Source organism: Pseudonaja textilis, chromosome Z, assembly GCF_049901715.1.
Source record: "Pseudonaja textilis isolate UNSWEBS1 chromosome Z, rPseTex1.2, whole genome shotgun sequence".
NCBI lineage: Eukaryota > Metazoa > Chordata > Lepidosauria > Squamata > Elapidae > Pseudonaja > Pseudonaja textilis.
In genome coordinates, this window is record NC_142008.1 from 80,247,277 (window position 1) to 80,264,152 (window position 16,876).

General features: G+C 39.1%; 1 protein-coding gene across 7 annotated transcripts in view; it reads right to left on the bottom strand.

The window, feature by feature from the left end:
• The window catches only part of BAG1 (BAG cochaperone 1), a 56,529-nt gene that overhangs the window by 21,817 nt on the left and 17,836 nt on the right, over nt 1-16,876 (bottom strand). For all 7 annotated transcript variants that reach the window (XM_087916018.1, XM_087916021.1, XM_087916017.1 and 4 more), the window contains 2 exons: nt 8,758-8,883; nt 5,388-5,470 (listed from right to left, as the gene is read on the bottom strand). In XM_087916018.1, coding sequence (XP_087772144.1) covers nt 5,388-5,470; nt 8,758-8,883 — 209 coding nt within the window. The remainder of the gene's footprint in view (nt 1-5,387; nt 5,471-8,757; nt 8,884-16,876) is intronic.

The window sequence follows — 16,876 nt, forward strand, 5'->3', positions numbered from 1 at the left end:
AAAAATGTCTTTCATAGCATTTATTAAAACCCGCTATCAGTTCCACGCTGTGACCCATTTCAGCTGCTCCCCGCAAGCCTATTGTGATACAAGGTAAAACTCATTATAAAGTGAAAAAAATCTTTGACTCTAGGTTGCATTGAGGGCGCTTACAGTATTTAATGCATTGGAAAGAGTACCCTTTGTCAGAAGCTATCTGGGTAAAAAGTTGGGATGTGAAAGCAAATAGATTGGTTAAATAATTTCATGACAAATTCCCCCAAAGCCAAAAGGTCCTTCTGGAGGGGGGAGGGGAGGTTAATTGGTCAGAGGTACAAAGTATTAACCCCTTCTTTTGTTTTGTCCATTTTCTTTTCTTTTCCAGGAAGTGATGTTTTTTTCCTCAGGGGGGAGGATGCCTGTCAGTCTTGGAAGCCATATTAGCACCAGAAGCTTCCACGCTGCCACATTCCAATGCCTGAGAAATTGGGAAGGGGGATTTCTTAAAGTGAAGGTAGTTAGACATAATAGCATTCTTCTTCTCAGTCAAGGTCATGTCATCCTGCATCTGGACAAGGAGTGGTTAGAGGGATATCTCCAGTTGGGGTGGTGATTGAGCCATGTGATGTAATGATGGGTGAAGGGGATGGGTCTTTGATTTTGAATTACTGAGGGAAAACCCAGAACTCTCAGATTCGGGTTTTCCCAGATGTGCTAGTATGACAACTCTAATAAAATGGAACCTTGAGATAATGTCTGTCTTGAAGTTTTTTGGAGTTTGTTTTCTGGAACAGTGACATATGACACTAATCTTTATTGTTATGATGGATTAAATCCGAAGTATCAAATTCCCATTGTCACATGATGTATTGGGACTTTTCTCCCCTTCACTAAACCAGTGGGTGTGACGCATTTGGCCCGCGGGTCATGAGTTTGACACCCCTGGATTAAATCCAATCAGCACAATGGAAACAAGAGTTCCAAGTAAATCCACAACTCTCAAGAGGACGAGTTTGGGACTTTTTCTTCATGGATACTAACAAGGTTGACAATTATTTGAGAAAAAGAGACTTGACAGAAATTCTAGAGAATAATAACATTTTATTGTAGAAGGATAAGCGGGAAGGAGTGCCTTAAACTTAATGAAGCAATTGAAGTTAGGATGGCTCTTTACAAATATATGTAATTGAAAGAAAGTTCGAATGTAGTTTTGTGTGTATAAAGTTGGTTTAAAAATTTTCATATACAATGCTTGAGTAATTCCTAAAATTTGAAAAATACTATTAAAAGTGAATTTGAAAGTATGTATGTTAGGAGGATGGAAAAAAGATGTACTAAAGTCTTGAGTCTTAAAATGGGTTTAAATAAAAGGCTTTTCTCCTTTAAAGTTAAATAACCTGAGTTAATAACATTGATTAATATATGTGATAGTTTATAAACATTAATAAGTACAAACAGAAATGTATATTATTTTCCACAGCAAGGGGAAAAAAGTAAAGATGGTTAAATTGATTGCTTTATTTTAAGAAAATAACATATTTAAACTTGCTTCCATTTGCAAATCACTTCTGGATTTTGTGATTGTGCTAAAATAAAGGAAATGTTGATTTTGATGATTACATGGGTTTGTACTGATTATAAATGGCTAGTATTTATTACTGTGTAAAAGTAAAAAAGTTGAGTGTAGTTTTATTATATTTTATTGTGGTACAAAGAGTTGGAAGTTGGAAGCTTTTTTCTTTTTTCCTTTCTAGGCCAAAGTTGCTCCCTTTCTCTTTTTCTTCCCCTATTATTTTCATTTTCTTTATATTTCATATTTTGATAAACTAATAAATTTTGCAACAGAGAACTTTAAAGCTAATATTAATGAGTTTTAAGATCATAAAGTCTTAGGTTTTTGGACCACAAAGCTGAAAATCTCATAAATCTTAGCCTTGTCTGCATGGAAGATATTTCAAAATCATCATAATTAAATGGAGAGCTACAAGGGATTGTTGTGACATGGCTAGAAGTACTAAAGAAAAAATGTCCAAGGTTTTAGACTCAATTCCTATCACTTCTAACCAAGCAGGAAAAAAACATTTTGTTTTGAAGCTGTAAAGTTTTTGGGGGAAAAATTCTGGTAAAAGTTTAAAAAACAATAAACTGGATGCAATTACCAGTTGCTCTAAACCAGGGTCTTAAACTCAAGGCCCAGGGGCTGGTTCCGGCCCACGGGGTGCTTAAATCCAGCCCTCAGAGCCGGCCTGGAAATATCAAGGGACTGGCTCGTGGTGCCTCTGGCAGCTAAAACAGGGCGCGTTGTTTTCATCCTCTGTGGCCTCCTACAGCATTCTGCCTTCTGAAACTAGGCTGAAAAATGGGCCCAAAAGAGGCTGAAAACAGGCCAAAAAATGGGCTCAAAAATGGGCTCAAAACGGGTCAAAACCAGGCTGAAATATGAGCTCAAAGTAGGCTGAAAACAGGCTGAAAAATGGACTGAAAACAAAAAAACAGACTCAAAATGGGCCAAAAAATGGCCCCAAAACAGGCTGAAAAGAAGCCAAAAAATGGCCTGTTTTCAGCCAACAGGGTGCTGCAGGAGTCCATGGAGGGCAAAAACAAGGCACCGGGGGTGGGGGGGGGACACGGGACATGCAGAACAACCATACCCTGTGTTTTGGCCAGCAGGGTGCTGCAGGAGGCATCTGTTCCGCACCCCCACCCCCACCCTGCAGAGAACTACAATGCTGATCTGACCCTGAAAGAAATCCAGTTGGACATCCCTGTCCTAAACCATTTGTTTAGTGACTATCTGAAGTTACAACAGCACTGAAAAGTGACTTATAACTATAAACTTATAATTGTTGAAGAATTCCCAGAAGCACGTGATCAAAATATGGGGACTAGGCGACTGAAGAAGAAACTTCCCTGTCTCAATCCTCTGAATATCTGCATTCCTATGAAAAGCTTTGGAGCACTGTGAAGAGGCTGGGTTAATCTTCAGCTAGGGACAGGCAACCAAGATCATCATGGAAGAATCAGAGATTTCAAATTATTTTTAAAATGGACAATAATATGTGTCTTCTATCTTAGGCATTTAATTTTGTTCATTTTTTCTACTTTAAAGGGGACTTTTTTCAGCTGCAGCCTGCTTCTTTTTTTCAAATTGCATCATTATGGAAGCTCCATAATTTTAAAATGGCATCTGCATGAGGAAAGTGGGGCACAAGGTTCTATCTTAGGCCAAGTATTCTTCAACATCTTTATAAATGACTTAGATGAGGGATTATAAGGGGAATTTGCAGGTGTCACTAAGCTGGCAGGAACAGGCCACACCCCAGAAGACAAGTTCAGGATTCAAAAAGATCATCACAGACTTGAACAATGGGCCCTCTCCAACAAAATTAAATTTAATGTTAAGAAAAGTAAGTTTTATACCTAGGCAGGAAAAACCCTTACAAATATAGATTAGGTAAAATCTGGTTCAAAAACAATAACTTTAAGGGGGACCTTGGAGTCCTAGGTGACAATCACTTTAATATGAGCCAGCAATATGTGGCACTTGCCAAAAAATCTAATATAATTCTTGGTTGTAGAATCAGAGGTATAGAATCAAAATTATATGAAGTATTAGTACCGCTTTATAAAAGTTGGAAGTAACGCTTTTCTCCTTTTTCCTCTTTATGCTACAGTTCATTCCCCCCTTTCCACCTTTTCCTCTATTTTCTTTTCCATATGTATGTTATTTTTGATACGTTTAATAAAATTATATATAAGAGAAAAAATAACTGTCCTGCTTAGCAGTGGAGACTCTGATAACAATTGTGGTCATAAGTTGAGGACTACCTCTGGTGAATAAACTGTTATCACTGAAGTGTTCTGTTCATAAAACAGCAGTTTCTAAGTCAATACTGTGTGAAAATTGGTAGATTTTAGGATATTTTTCTGTGTAAACAATTTCTTACAAACTTTTAATGTTTAATTAATTTTAATTTAATAAAAACCTTTTAATAAAAATTAATTGTAATTAAATTTTAATTTACCCTTTAATTTTAATTTTAATTGTATTTTAATTTATTTTTAATTAATTAACTTTTAATTGGTGTGGGCTACATATTTCAAATTCAATTTGTCTTAAGTGCAGAATATGAACTAGCTCATTAGCTTAAAGACTGCAATACAGAAACTCTTTCATAAAGTGAGGCAAACATCTACAGTATGCTATTAAACATTTATTAAATAACAGAAATAAACAGAAATGTGTTAACAACTTCAAAGACAACAATATAGTAACTACCAAATGTAGGGAAGCAGCTTGACTACATGTAGGGCAGCAGCACAACAAGAAATAATTTAACACCCAGTCAGAGAACAATGCTCCTGGCGCCCTCACGGTGCATATGCAGTTCGGCAGGCAGCCGTTTGCCAAGAAAATAGAAACCGGAGGATTTCCTCGTGGCCGGCTGAATGTACAACTGCCCAAAACCTGAGTCAGAACTTTTTTTACTGTCCCAACGGCCATCTGGTCTAAATTGCTTTGGCCACTTCTGTTTGCTTAAAAAGCATTTTGAATGAATTATATGGTGCTGTCTGACCATGCTCCACTCGCCGTTGAGGCCCTCACTGAGGGCTTATTGCCTGCAACACCCAGTTAATGATAAGATCGGCATTGCTAGCTATAATTACTGCCCTTTTTTTTCTGCAAAGAGCTGAGATTTTGTTTTCTTATTGCTTTTTCTGTTTGCTTTCAGAGAATCCAGCTGAGTCAAGAATGACTGTCTCTTACGAAGGCTGAGCAAAAACTGGGGACGCTAAGGAGGAGTGTCCTCAGAATTCAGCTCAACCTATCGGATGAGAAAAGGAAGCACCTCCCATGTCTAGATGCTCTGAACAGCTTATCTGAAGAAACAGATACACAAAATTACATGAAGCACATTTTGATTTTGCAAGCCTTCCTAAAAGCTGTATCTTGATTACTTATTGCCTTTCTTATACTACAAAACAGCTTTCCATTAATTAAACTCTTTCATGTTTGATCAATACATTAAGTTATTAACACAATTTATTAGGTTTTTACTCCCTATATAATGTGAACCATCCCATTCTAGTTTATTCAACAACACATGGCAAGAACAAACCACAACTTTGAACAATATGAGTCCAATTGTACTACTAAAACCAAACCAAAATCATTGGTGGTAGTTGTACAAGCTTTTGGGGTTAAATAGAACAAAAGCAACAATTGTAAAATTAAATTTTCTTATAGTTCCCTTAGTTCCTTGAGGACATAAAATGAAATAAAAGTATGTAAAAGTTCCAAAAACAGTTAGACTAGAAAACAATACCATACTACATTTATTATGCAAGGGATATTCACCAAAGTCATTGATTTGCAAAACTCTATATAGACTCATAAAAACAGTTACCCTTTTCCCAATCAGCATAACTTTACAACCATTTTTCACTCCAAGCGTTGACAATGGCTGTTCCATTTCTTTCAATGACTTTCCTAATAGAAAAAGAATAACCAAATCCTCAAATTTATTTTGGGAAATTCAACAAACAAAAACAAAAATAAAGTTTAAATGCATTCAAAATATGATGGATGAAACAACTTTATTTTAAAAAAGATATTATACTTTGTATATACTATATATATATATTTGTTTTCTGAGGTTTTTGCGGGTATTTGTATGTGGATCTTTGGTTATTCGGGTTTTCTCCGGCGTAAAATTGGAAGTATCTAGGCGATATTTCGATGAAGTAACGCACAAACTCCGAGAAGCACAAAGCCGAAGACACAAGCCTAAAGATGATGAATGAGACTTCATCAAAACGCCGCCTAGATACTTCCAATTTTACGCGGGAGAAAACCCAAATAACCAAAGATACACACACACACACACACACACACACACACACACCTACCTAAGTGCAACCTGTTTCTAATAAGATTATTAACTTCCTACCCCAAATGCAAGAATACTGCTTTGGGGAGTGGGGCAGGAAGAGGTGGCATTTTGGAGGCATGCTGAATTCAGAACACATCTGCTTTAAACAAAAGCAGACCTCCAAAAATGCATGAAGTATCGTTATAGGAATGAGATACTTTCCCCACCACAAAATTTTAAAACCAAAATAATTTTTATATTAAGTTCTTTTCAATCCATCAAGTAAGCAGTTTAAAAATTATTTTAACATTTTAATTCAAATTTAAAAAATATTTTAAAAATTAATTTTCTTTAATGTTATTAAAGGCAGAAAGCAAGGAAAATACTTTGGAATGATCTCATCATTCTTGGATATTACCGATATTTTTGTTAATGTACATCATCTTTATTTTTCAACTATTCCTAAGTTAAAAAGTTGATATGAAATATTATGAAAACATTTCTATGTGAAAATCTCTCTTATACATTTTCCTCAAAAACAATGAAATAATTGTAAAGCTTCTGGTTTGCAGGGCTTCAGCGACAGGCAGGAATCTGCGATCGTGCGCGGTTTCTGCCTGGGCTCGCCGCTGGAGCGTCCCGAGCCAGTCTGGCTTCGGGGCTAAGCCACCCTGTAGAGGTGGCAAAGAGGGGGGAGATCCCAGCAGGGTCAAGGAAAGCCACATCTTTCCTCCCCAGCTGGCTAAACTCCCTTTCCTGAAGGCAAACGAGCGGCGGTCAGAAATGACCGCCTCAAAGAAGCACTCATCTGGAAAAGAAAGTGCAGGAGGAAGTTAAGAAGTGAAAGTTTTGGCTAACCGGGATAAGAAGCAACAACCAAGGTGACCTGGAATTTAAACTTTTAAAAAGATAGATTCGGAAGCAACGAATGAAAGTGAAAAGGGAAAGTTTTTTTTTCTTTCACTCTCCTTCCTTACGTTGACAGCGAACAGAGATGAATGAGAAATTGGAAAAACCCGCTTTAGCATCAAGAGGTAATTAATTTGAATAATTAAATGTCAAGGGGACAATAAGGATTTCTGAACATAAAAAAAAAATCTTTTTTGCTGTAAGTGGGAAGGGAGAGGAAAAGAATAAGAGTAGGATTTGGAAGGAGGAGACTGCCTGGAATTTAAAAGAATCTGATTAAATTCTAACAAGACTTTTAAAAGATACATTTTAACTGGAACTTTGTAACTAAATAGTAACCCCAGGAAGAGAAAGTGAAAAAAGAAGAAAGTGTTAAAAGAAACAGCTTGTGTGTATTTGGATTGCTTGGTGACTTTGGGACTTTTGAAAATTATATTTGAATGACTAAAAACACTTGGGTGGTTGTTTGAAATTTTTTTTACAATGGCACCACTTGTGGATGAACTGAAAATGAAATTTAAAAAATATAAAGAAGAAGAACAAGAAGGGAAGGGCTCTCCTGGCTCCGTTTTTCAATTCTTAGAAATGGCGATTTGTACCTATGAGAAACTACAAGAAAAGACTGTGCAACAAGAAGATTGGGACAAAGAAGAAGCCATCTTTGATGAACAAGTAACTTTACTTAGGGAAGAAGGGGGAAAGGGGGGGAAAGAGAATGGAGACTTTAAGACCCCAAAAAACAACCCAAAAAGGGAAAAATAGGGTGAAAAGTGGATATAATGTTAGAAAGCAACAGAAAAGGGGAACACAGAAGAGGGAAATGGAGGTGGAGAGACAAGGAGGTAAAAAGGGCAGAGAGAAGAAGCAAGGGAGGAAGGAAGAGAAGAGAAGCTACAAAGGTGTGGAGCAAGATGTAAAGAAACAGGGCTTATTTAGAGATAGTGGGTAGGTAAAAATGTAACTGAAAAAGTAATTCTGCAAAGGTACGTAAGATTGTATTGTTATATTTGTATTAGAAATAATGTTAGAAAATTGGAAACAACATATGATTAAAAAGTGGGATAAAATACTCAGTGTAATTCAGTGAAACTTTTGTGAATAAAATAAATGAAATGAAATAAATGAGAGAATTGAACTAGGAAGAAATGGGAATGTTTTAATGATATAATATTTTAAAATATGACTGAAGGGGGGGGGGAAGTAACTATGGAAAGTTTATAAGTGTTCCCATAGAAGTATGACACTTATTTGAATAAGGTGTAAAATGTTTAAGATTTAAATGAATACTAATATTAACAATAGATTTGAATAGGTATGGATTGTTGTTTTAATTATATTATATATTTATAATTTTTTCTGTTTTTAAAATATAGTGTGTAACTTTAGAATGTACTAAGCAGAATCCGAATGGAAGTTATGTATTATACTAAGTGTTATAAATTTAGAGGAAAGATATAAAGGCGTCATACTCCAATCAGTGATTACAGGAGAAATTTTGTTTAATGAGAAAAGATAATAAACAGCTGAAACAGGACAGACAAAGAATATAAGTATAATGATCTGAATTGAGATGAAATAAATAAAATAAAATTAAGAAAGTTAAAAGAGGGGAGAAGCTATATAGAAAATGTAGAATTGTAATAAGATATGGAATGGTATATAAAATGAACATGAATTTGAATTTGTGTCTGTATGAAGAGATGTATCCTGGGATCAAGCTGCTTTCAAAAAATATGTTTTATGTTTTATGTTTTGTTTGTTTATGTTTGTTTTTAAAAATCAATAAAAATTTTATTAAAAAAACAATGAAATAATTGTATCTAATTTTAAAATCAATCCATAGATGAATAAAACATGAAATTATTTTAACTACTACAATCTTCCAACTAAGTAAAATATTTAATACTGAATATATCAAGCACTTGGCTTACATTTCTATATCTGGGATAGAACTTAACAGGACTTGTGCCTGGATATACATGGAAGTTGTACTTACCCTTATATATCAGTTTCTGAAAAGACACTGGAACTCCAGTTACTTGCTCAGTTAATAAAGCCAAATCATGTACTGTTGGTTGACTATCTTCTTGAGAATTAACCTGAAGGTTATGCTTTTCATTGCCTGAAGATAAATAATATGAAAATATATTCAGGTTACATTCAGGGAAAACAATAATGAGAATCAAAATCTTTTTTAAAAAAAACTACTCTGATTTTAGACTATTATCAAAGATCAGACCAAATCTCAAATCTCTTAAGAAACTAGATAACACCAAAAATTTCAAGGATTTTTGAATTAAAGTTGTTTTAATGTAGATAAGAGAAACATTTGGTATATACATAGGAACCTACTGCATAAATCAAACCATATGCAAATGACAGCCCCAGGAATTCAACCTTAATTTCCTTCCAGCTTTGAATCAAATTTTTTTTATTATTTTTTGGCCTTGACAACTAAGTCCATATAGCAGATCTGTCTGAACTGAATATTATTGGTTGTCACCTCATCATCTTTAATCATTATACCGTAGCTTCTTTCTGAGGTTTTAATGTTTTAAAATATGTTTTTGTTTTAATAAAACAAAACTATTTTTCTTCAAAAAAAAAATTATTTTATTCAGAAAATTAAAATACAAACTTCAAAAAACTTTAGAAAAACAGAACTAGCCAAAGCATATTAGAAAAATTGTGCATTAAAAAAGACAAAACACATAACATATCTTGTCCTCCCTAGTTGAATACTGGTAGATGTATCCAGCAATGTTCCCCCCTCCCTTGCAAAACAGGTCCACAATTTGTAAGCTTCTACAAATCGATTTGAAACCATTTGACCTGCTATCTATCTGTGTATAAAAAGGTAGTTAACAGGTAATCCAGCCATGAAGTTACATTTCAAAACCCTCTGTTAACAATCTGTGATTATATTTAACTTGTAGAAGGTCTACAACAGCTTCTTATCTACCACAGACCACCACAATCACTGTCTCTGATTTGTCCAGGATCAAATATCTTTGATTATTAATAATAATACATTTCCTTAAAATTTTAATTAAGATATTTCTGAACAATTTCTTCTAATTTCCCAAAGTCATAGGTCCTTCTCTAGGTTGAGACACAACGTTTCTTAATATTTATTTTCCATTTAAATAAAATAATTCAACCCCCTAATTTCCATCAATATTTATGAAATAATCTATTTCATCGGTCATTAATTCTTTCAGCTTTGAGTCTTTAAAATCCACAGCTCTTTCAGCTGTCACTAAGCAGCCTGCATTCAAACCTAGCTCCTTCTTCAGCTCTGCTAGGAACAAATTAAATTCCAATCTATTCGGTGGTAAAACTGATTCAATAATTATTACTCACAACTGATCATCTTTAGGTGGATTTAAAACTATTGTTAATTTGTTAAACTAAAGTTTCAATTAGAGCTTATAAACTAAAAAACATTTTGTTTTCAAAAGCTTCCCAAAGGGCTTTAAGTTGATTTATTGTTTGCATTTTTGTTTTAATACAGGACTATACTGAGTTTTTACAGCTAGCCATAAACAATTCTCAAAGACAGGATGAACCATGACAAAATAGCTCAGAGAAGATTGAAAAAATCTTTTCCACAGTAAGAAGTATAAGGAAAAATTTAAAAAACCAGAAGACCGGAGCTTTTAAAAATTAATAAAATGTGAAATCCCTGTAGTGAAAGTCCAGTACAAATGCAAACCATTCCTGATTTCTTTTACTAACCAGAGAACTGCCATGTAATTCCATGTAGAGAAAATGAAATTAATTTAGAACTGCTATCAAGTATAAGAGAAACCACAGAGAATTTACTTTAAATACCAGCAAGGCCTTAGAGTAAATCAGCATTGAACCAGTTGATTAGTATTTAAAACTGAAGGTCAAAAGGAAAAGAAATATCAAAATGTGGGGTTAAAATCAAGGCAGGTTTAAAAAACTAAAAGTAGCTAAAAGTAAACGGTGGAGAACCAATGCTCTGGCCACTTCTATCGAAAATTTCAATCATCAAGATTCCTTTTCAGGTAGTTCCACGGTTGGCCAATGGTAATTTTGGATCATTTCTATGAGCTTCCATTCAAATCTAGGGACCTATGTGCAGCCAAAAATACCAGTTTTGGCAGTAAATCAGCTGCCTGCAACAAGGACAAAATCATTTAGGGTAAGACACCAAAGTAACCTATTTTTCTGACCTAACATTTTTATTAGATCAGCAAAATATGTCATATATTTTAGCTTATGTCCACAGAAACCCTCAATATATGTATATATATCAAATGTAAATCATATAATTTACTAGAAGAAAAAATAAAGGGTCTAGAAACAATTCTAGCAACTCTGAAACTCAGTGAACAAAGCCAGAATCCCCAACCTAAACAAGAAGACTACACCAAAATTAAACACAACAGGGAGCAAACAGCTTATTTAAAAAGGACCCCATATATGAACAAAAGAAAACCAATACACCAAAATTGAACACAATAGGGAACAAACAACTTCCAAAAAAATTGATTCTATATATGAACCTAAAGAGCAAGACCCATGGAAACATGTCACTTTTAGAAGAAAACTGTAACCAAGAGCAAAGCCCCTACTATCTATCCTAGCTCACTCCAGTGAAGCCTCTCTGGAACTGGACAATATTTCATAACCTCCCCCTGGAAGAAATTATGCAGACACCTACAAAAGAGCAGTCATCAATAGTTTCTAAAAGTGAGACACAACAGAGCATTCCTGTGACAGGAAGAATAGTATCCCAGATTTCCCTAGGAAAAAAAAAGGTGAATATTGATGATATGAGATTTGATTCTTTGGGAAACAGAAAATATAGTCTGCGGACTGAACAGTCAATCTAGGGAGGTATGTTGCCTCCCTGGAACAAAAATCAAAAATGTAACTGAGAACATAACTAAAATAATTGACCCCATGGATTGCTATCCCTTTTGTTCTCCTACACATGGGGACCAGTGGTGGGATTCAAATTTTTTTACCACCGGTTTCTGTGGGCGTGGCTTAGTGGGCATGGTGTGGCTTAGTGGGTGTGGTTTGGTGGGCATGCAGGGGAAGGCTACTGTAAATTCCCTCCTCACTCCTGGGGGAAAGTTACTGCAAAATCTCATTCCCTCCCCACCCCTCTAACCTGCTTTCTAGCTCCGTTCTCCTGTGCAGAGCAATAAAAGAAGACCCAGCTGATCAGCTGGGACTTGGGAGGCAGAGAACAGATGGGGGTGGGGCCAGTCAGAGGTAGTATTTGCCGATTCTCCGAACTTCTCAAAATTTCCGCTACTGGTTCTCCAGAACTAGTCAGAACCTGCTGAATACCACCTCTGATGGGGACCAATGACACAACAATGAATCTAAAAACAATAAAAAGAAATTACAAACGCTAGGGAAGAAAGTTGAAGAATTAGGAGTACAAGTGTATTTTTCATCTATACTTCCCACAAAAGGCCAGCATCTAATGAGGGAGTAAAGGATTTTAGAACCAATCACTAGTTTAAAAACAGGTGTCATTAAAAGAACTTCGATTTCCTAGACCTGTGATGGCAAACCTATGGCACACATGTCGGAAGTGGCACGCAGAGCCATTTCTGCCAGCACATGAGCTGTTGCCCAGAACAGATTCACTGCGCACACACGCACATCTCCTGCCAGCCAGCTAATTGTCAGGTATCTGCTGCGCATGCACAGGGAGTGTGAGACATGCATGCATGCGGAGAGGTGTGCAGCATGGGGTGGTTGCACGCGCATGTGCAGGGGGGTGAAGTGTTGCATTATGGGTGCAGGCATGTGTGCACGCACGTGCATACACTTTTGGCACACAACAACAAAAGGGTTAGCCATCACTGTCCCAGACTATGCATCTGAGCCTTTTGCAAATTATTCCTTAAGTGCTGCATTGCAGCAGCCTCTCTGTTAGTAGAAAGGCCTCTTTGTCTTTTCTTTTTCCTCAAAGGGGCTTGGGAGTCTTGAGAGTCTTCCAGTCCTTTGGGGCCAGGTTGGGGGGCTTCCCTCTCCATCTGGCTAACAGAGCAGACACCAAGGGTGCTGTGAGCTTCCCCCACATAGGTGCTGCCTGTTGCCTAGGCCAAGCGAGTCAGGAGACTCTGAGGCCTTGGGGAGGCACTTTCCCCCAAATCAAATGGCCACCCTCCATGTGGGGTAGCCCTGGGATGGCCTAACCACCCCTTTGCTCCTTAGACTCTTACCAGGCCCCAAGCAGTCAAATTAAGTGGGAACAGCTGAGAAGCAGCAGGAAAGAAGCTCCAGAGTCAGCTGTAAAGCGGCTTGGCCGGCGGCAGCAATGAGGTTGCGATCAGTGGGGCTGCCTGGGAGGTTCCTCTGAACATTCCCTGGGTCCGCAATCCTTGCACAGCAGGGCTGAAGACTCAGCGCTGCAGGAAAGCAGATCCTTACTCTCCTGGAGACAGAGCTCTACCAGATCCCCGGGAGCTGGATTTTAAATTTATTGCTGTCTCTTTTGAGTTCAAACTTTTCCTTTAGCTGTTTAAAAGCACTTCTTCCAGAGACTGTGCTCTCAGACAAAAAGCTGAGCCAAAAGATGGGCAGGCCAGCCAGAGGCTGTCTTTTTATAGTGGCAGACTCAGCTCTATGACATCAGAAGGAGGAGCTTAAACCATTCCTGGACTCTTGAAGCAGCATATAGGAGAACGAGTTTACCCTTGGGATGAAGGAGAGGTCGATGCGCAGGACAACCCTGTTGTCGTGGAATGTAGAGAGGTCTTCCCTGATGGAAAGAGTTACCAATTCTGATATGAGCCTGGCTGATGTGATGGCCACTAAGAAGGCAACTTTGAGCGTTAAGAAGCATAGGCTTACTGATTGAAGAGGTTCAAATGGGTCCTGAGTAAGGGCTTGTAACACTGTAGACAGGTTCCAAGAAGGATATCTGTGGACTGTTGGTGGTTTAAGATTGATAGCTCCTTTGAGGAAGGAGCGGACAACTGGATGATGAGCTAAGGAATTCCTCTTCCCATAGTGCAATATAGTGGACAGGGCTGCTGTCTTCCTGCATAGCGTACTATGCAGAGAACCCTTTGTCAAGTCCTGTTTGTAGAATGTCTAGGATCTGTGACACTGAAGCCACAGTTGGGTCTGTGCCCTTCTCTGTGCACCATTGATGGAACTCTTTCCATGTAGCGTTGTATATTCTGTTTGTGAAAGGCCTCCTGGAGGCTTGTACTGTTTTGATGACATTTCTAGAAAAGTTATCCCTACTCAGGATCCTCCTCTCAAGTGCCAGGTGATCGATCAGTTGGAGCCACTGAGGCTTTGGGTATTCCAAGACCCCCGGGCTGAGAGATATCCTGTCTTGAGGAATCCTTCACAGGCGGGACACTGACAGGATCATTAGATCCGCATACCATGACCGTCTGGGCCAGTGTGGAGCGATGAGGATGACTTCTGCCTGTTCTAGAAGTACTTTCCTTATCACGCCCGGTATGAGGGGAAGAGGAGCGTAGACATAAAGGAGACCCTTGGATCAGCAGCTGTGAAGGGTGTTTACCACTTCTGCACCTGCCAACGGGAATCTTGAGTAGAATCGGGGAAGTTGGGTGTTCGTTGGAGTGGCAAAGAGTTCAAGGAGTGGCCTCCCAAATCTCTGAGATATGTCCTGGAACAAATCTGGATGGAGATGCCACTCAGAGTTGTCCACCCTGGTCCTGCTTAGGTAATCTGCTTGGACATTTGCTATCCCCGATATGTGCTCTGCCTTGATTGACAATAGATGAGCCTCCACCCAGATTCCCAGTTGCTGTGTTTCAGACATGAGGGATCTGGAGTGGGTCTCTCCCTGGAGATTGATGTGTGCTTTGGCCACCACATTGTCCGTTAGAATCAGCACGTGTTGGTCGGTCACTGTGCTTTGGAAGTGTTTGAGAGCTAAGTGAATGGCTCTCAGTTCTAACCAATTTATGTTGTGTTGAAGGTCCACTGTGGACCATTGACCCTGCGCGAGCTGGGACTGTGATGTGTTTGGGTTCCTTGAATAGGGACCCCTTGGTGATCGCTGGGGAAATCCACCATGTGAGGGATCTGAGGAGTTGGACCCTGACATTGGAGGTACTGGTGCCTGTTCTCCGAAATGGTAGGAGGAACCATTGGAGAGGCCTGAAATGCAATTGGGCCCATGGTACTATGGCTATGCACGAGATTAATTTTCCCAGAAGCTGGAAAAGCATGGTCATGGGAGCTGCTCGCTCCGCTATGACCTGCATGATCAAGAACCTGATGCTGTCCTGATGCTCCTGGGACAAATATACCTCGCATAGATTTGTGTCTATTACCGTGCCCAGATGAAGGAGGCGGGTGGAGGGTATTAGCTGGCTTTTCTGGAAATTGATGGAAAATCGTAGTCCTGTAGGATCTAGATTGTGTAAGTTAGGTCTGATTTGGCTGTTGGCTGGAACTGGAATGGATAAGGATGTCGTACAGATAGCACTGGACACGCACCGGGATTGTTGTGAGGTGTGCGGCCAGTGCTACCAGCACTTTTGTGAAGGTCCTGGGGGCCGATGACAGTCCAAATGGCAGAGCCTTGTATTGATAATTGCCTGCGTAATAGAACCTGAGAAACCTCCAATAGGAGGGGTAGATGGGGATGTGGAGGTAAGCCTCCATCAGATCAATGGATGTTAGGAGATTGCCCCCCACTTATGCCCTCCAAGATGGACTGCAGATTGCATCTTGAATCTCTTGTATTCTAAATGAGCATTGAGCTTTTTGAGACTCCACTCCCACCCCCCAAGGACTTGAGAACTACAAATAGAATGGAATAAAACCCATGCCTCCTCTGGTCCTCCGGTACTCACTCGATGGCCTGGATGTCCATCAAATGCTTCTTAAGTGGTTCTTGGAGGTTGGGCAACAGGTAAAGGTCCTCGGAGGAGTGGACAGAAAATCTATGGAGAGACCAAATTGCACTGTTTTCGGGACCCAGGAGTCAGATATGATGGTCTTCCATCTGTCTGCAAATAGGCCCAGTAGCTGCCAATGGAAGGAAGGGTCCACCAGTCATTTGGATCCAAGCTAGGGATGACCTCTTGTGCCATGAAAGGGCCATTTAGACCGAAACTGTTGTGTGTTTCTATCTCGAAATCCTGATCTATCTGTTGGTCGATCTGATCTGGGCTGGTAGGCCATTTAGAATTTAGAGAATTCCTGACCGGAGTCTGAGGAACGAAATGGCTGTCTACAGATGTAGGGAGAAGCCCTCCTATCAGCCCTTCTGGTAAGAGAGGAGAATACCTTTCTCTTATCTTTATTCTCAACTATGAAGGGATTTAAGGCCTCTCCAAATAGGGAATAATCCGTGTAGGGAACAGAGGCCACTTTCCATTTGATTCTAGCATCTGCTTGCCACTGTGGTAGCCATAGCAGATGAGAAGTGATGTTGGAGGCCGGGGCCCTAGAGGAGAATCAGGCTGCAAGCAGGGAGGAATCAGCCACAAATTCAGCGGCTGCCACCAGTTTGTTGATATCCTGATGCATTCTGAGTTCCTCAAGGGGAATCCAAGCCTGTAATTGGCTGAGCCAGAGAAGGGATGTCCTAGTGAAGGTGGCTGCAGCTGCTTTAATTGCCCAGGTGTTGGCCTGGTGTGATCTGAGGAAATTTTGCTCTGCCTTTTTGTCCTCTGTCTGAAGGGCCTCTGCTATGTCAATATTGCAGAAGGAGAGACCAAGGACGCCAAAGATTCATCCAGAGGGGGAAGCTGTAGTGACTTGGAGAGGAGCCATATTGGAAAAAAAATATCATTACCTTCTGAGATGGGAAAGAATCATGGCTATGCCCATTGCCTCTGAACTATGTCCAAAAATAACTAAAGACAAGAGATCTCCTGTTGGAGAATTGTAGGTTCAGAAAAGAACCCTGCTGTTAGGCTCCTGAGTTTCTGGTGCAGGAGATGGGATAGTGGGCACAGGATCAATTGGTCCTAGCCTTGTGGAGGAGGGATTTAAATATCCCCAGGCTAAACAGACCCGTGAACGGGAGTGGGTCAGGTGATAAATCCTTATCTTCTGAGAACCCCTGTTCTCCCTGAACTTCCTCCTCCATCCCAGATGCCCTGCTTCTGATAGAGTGG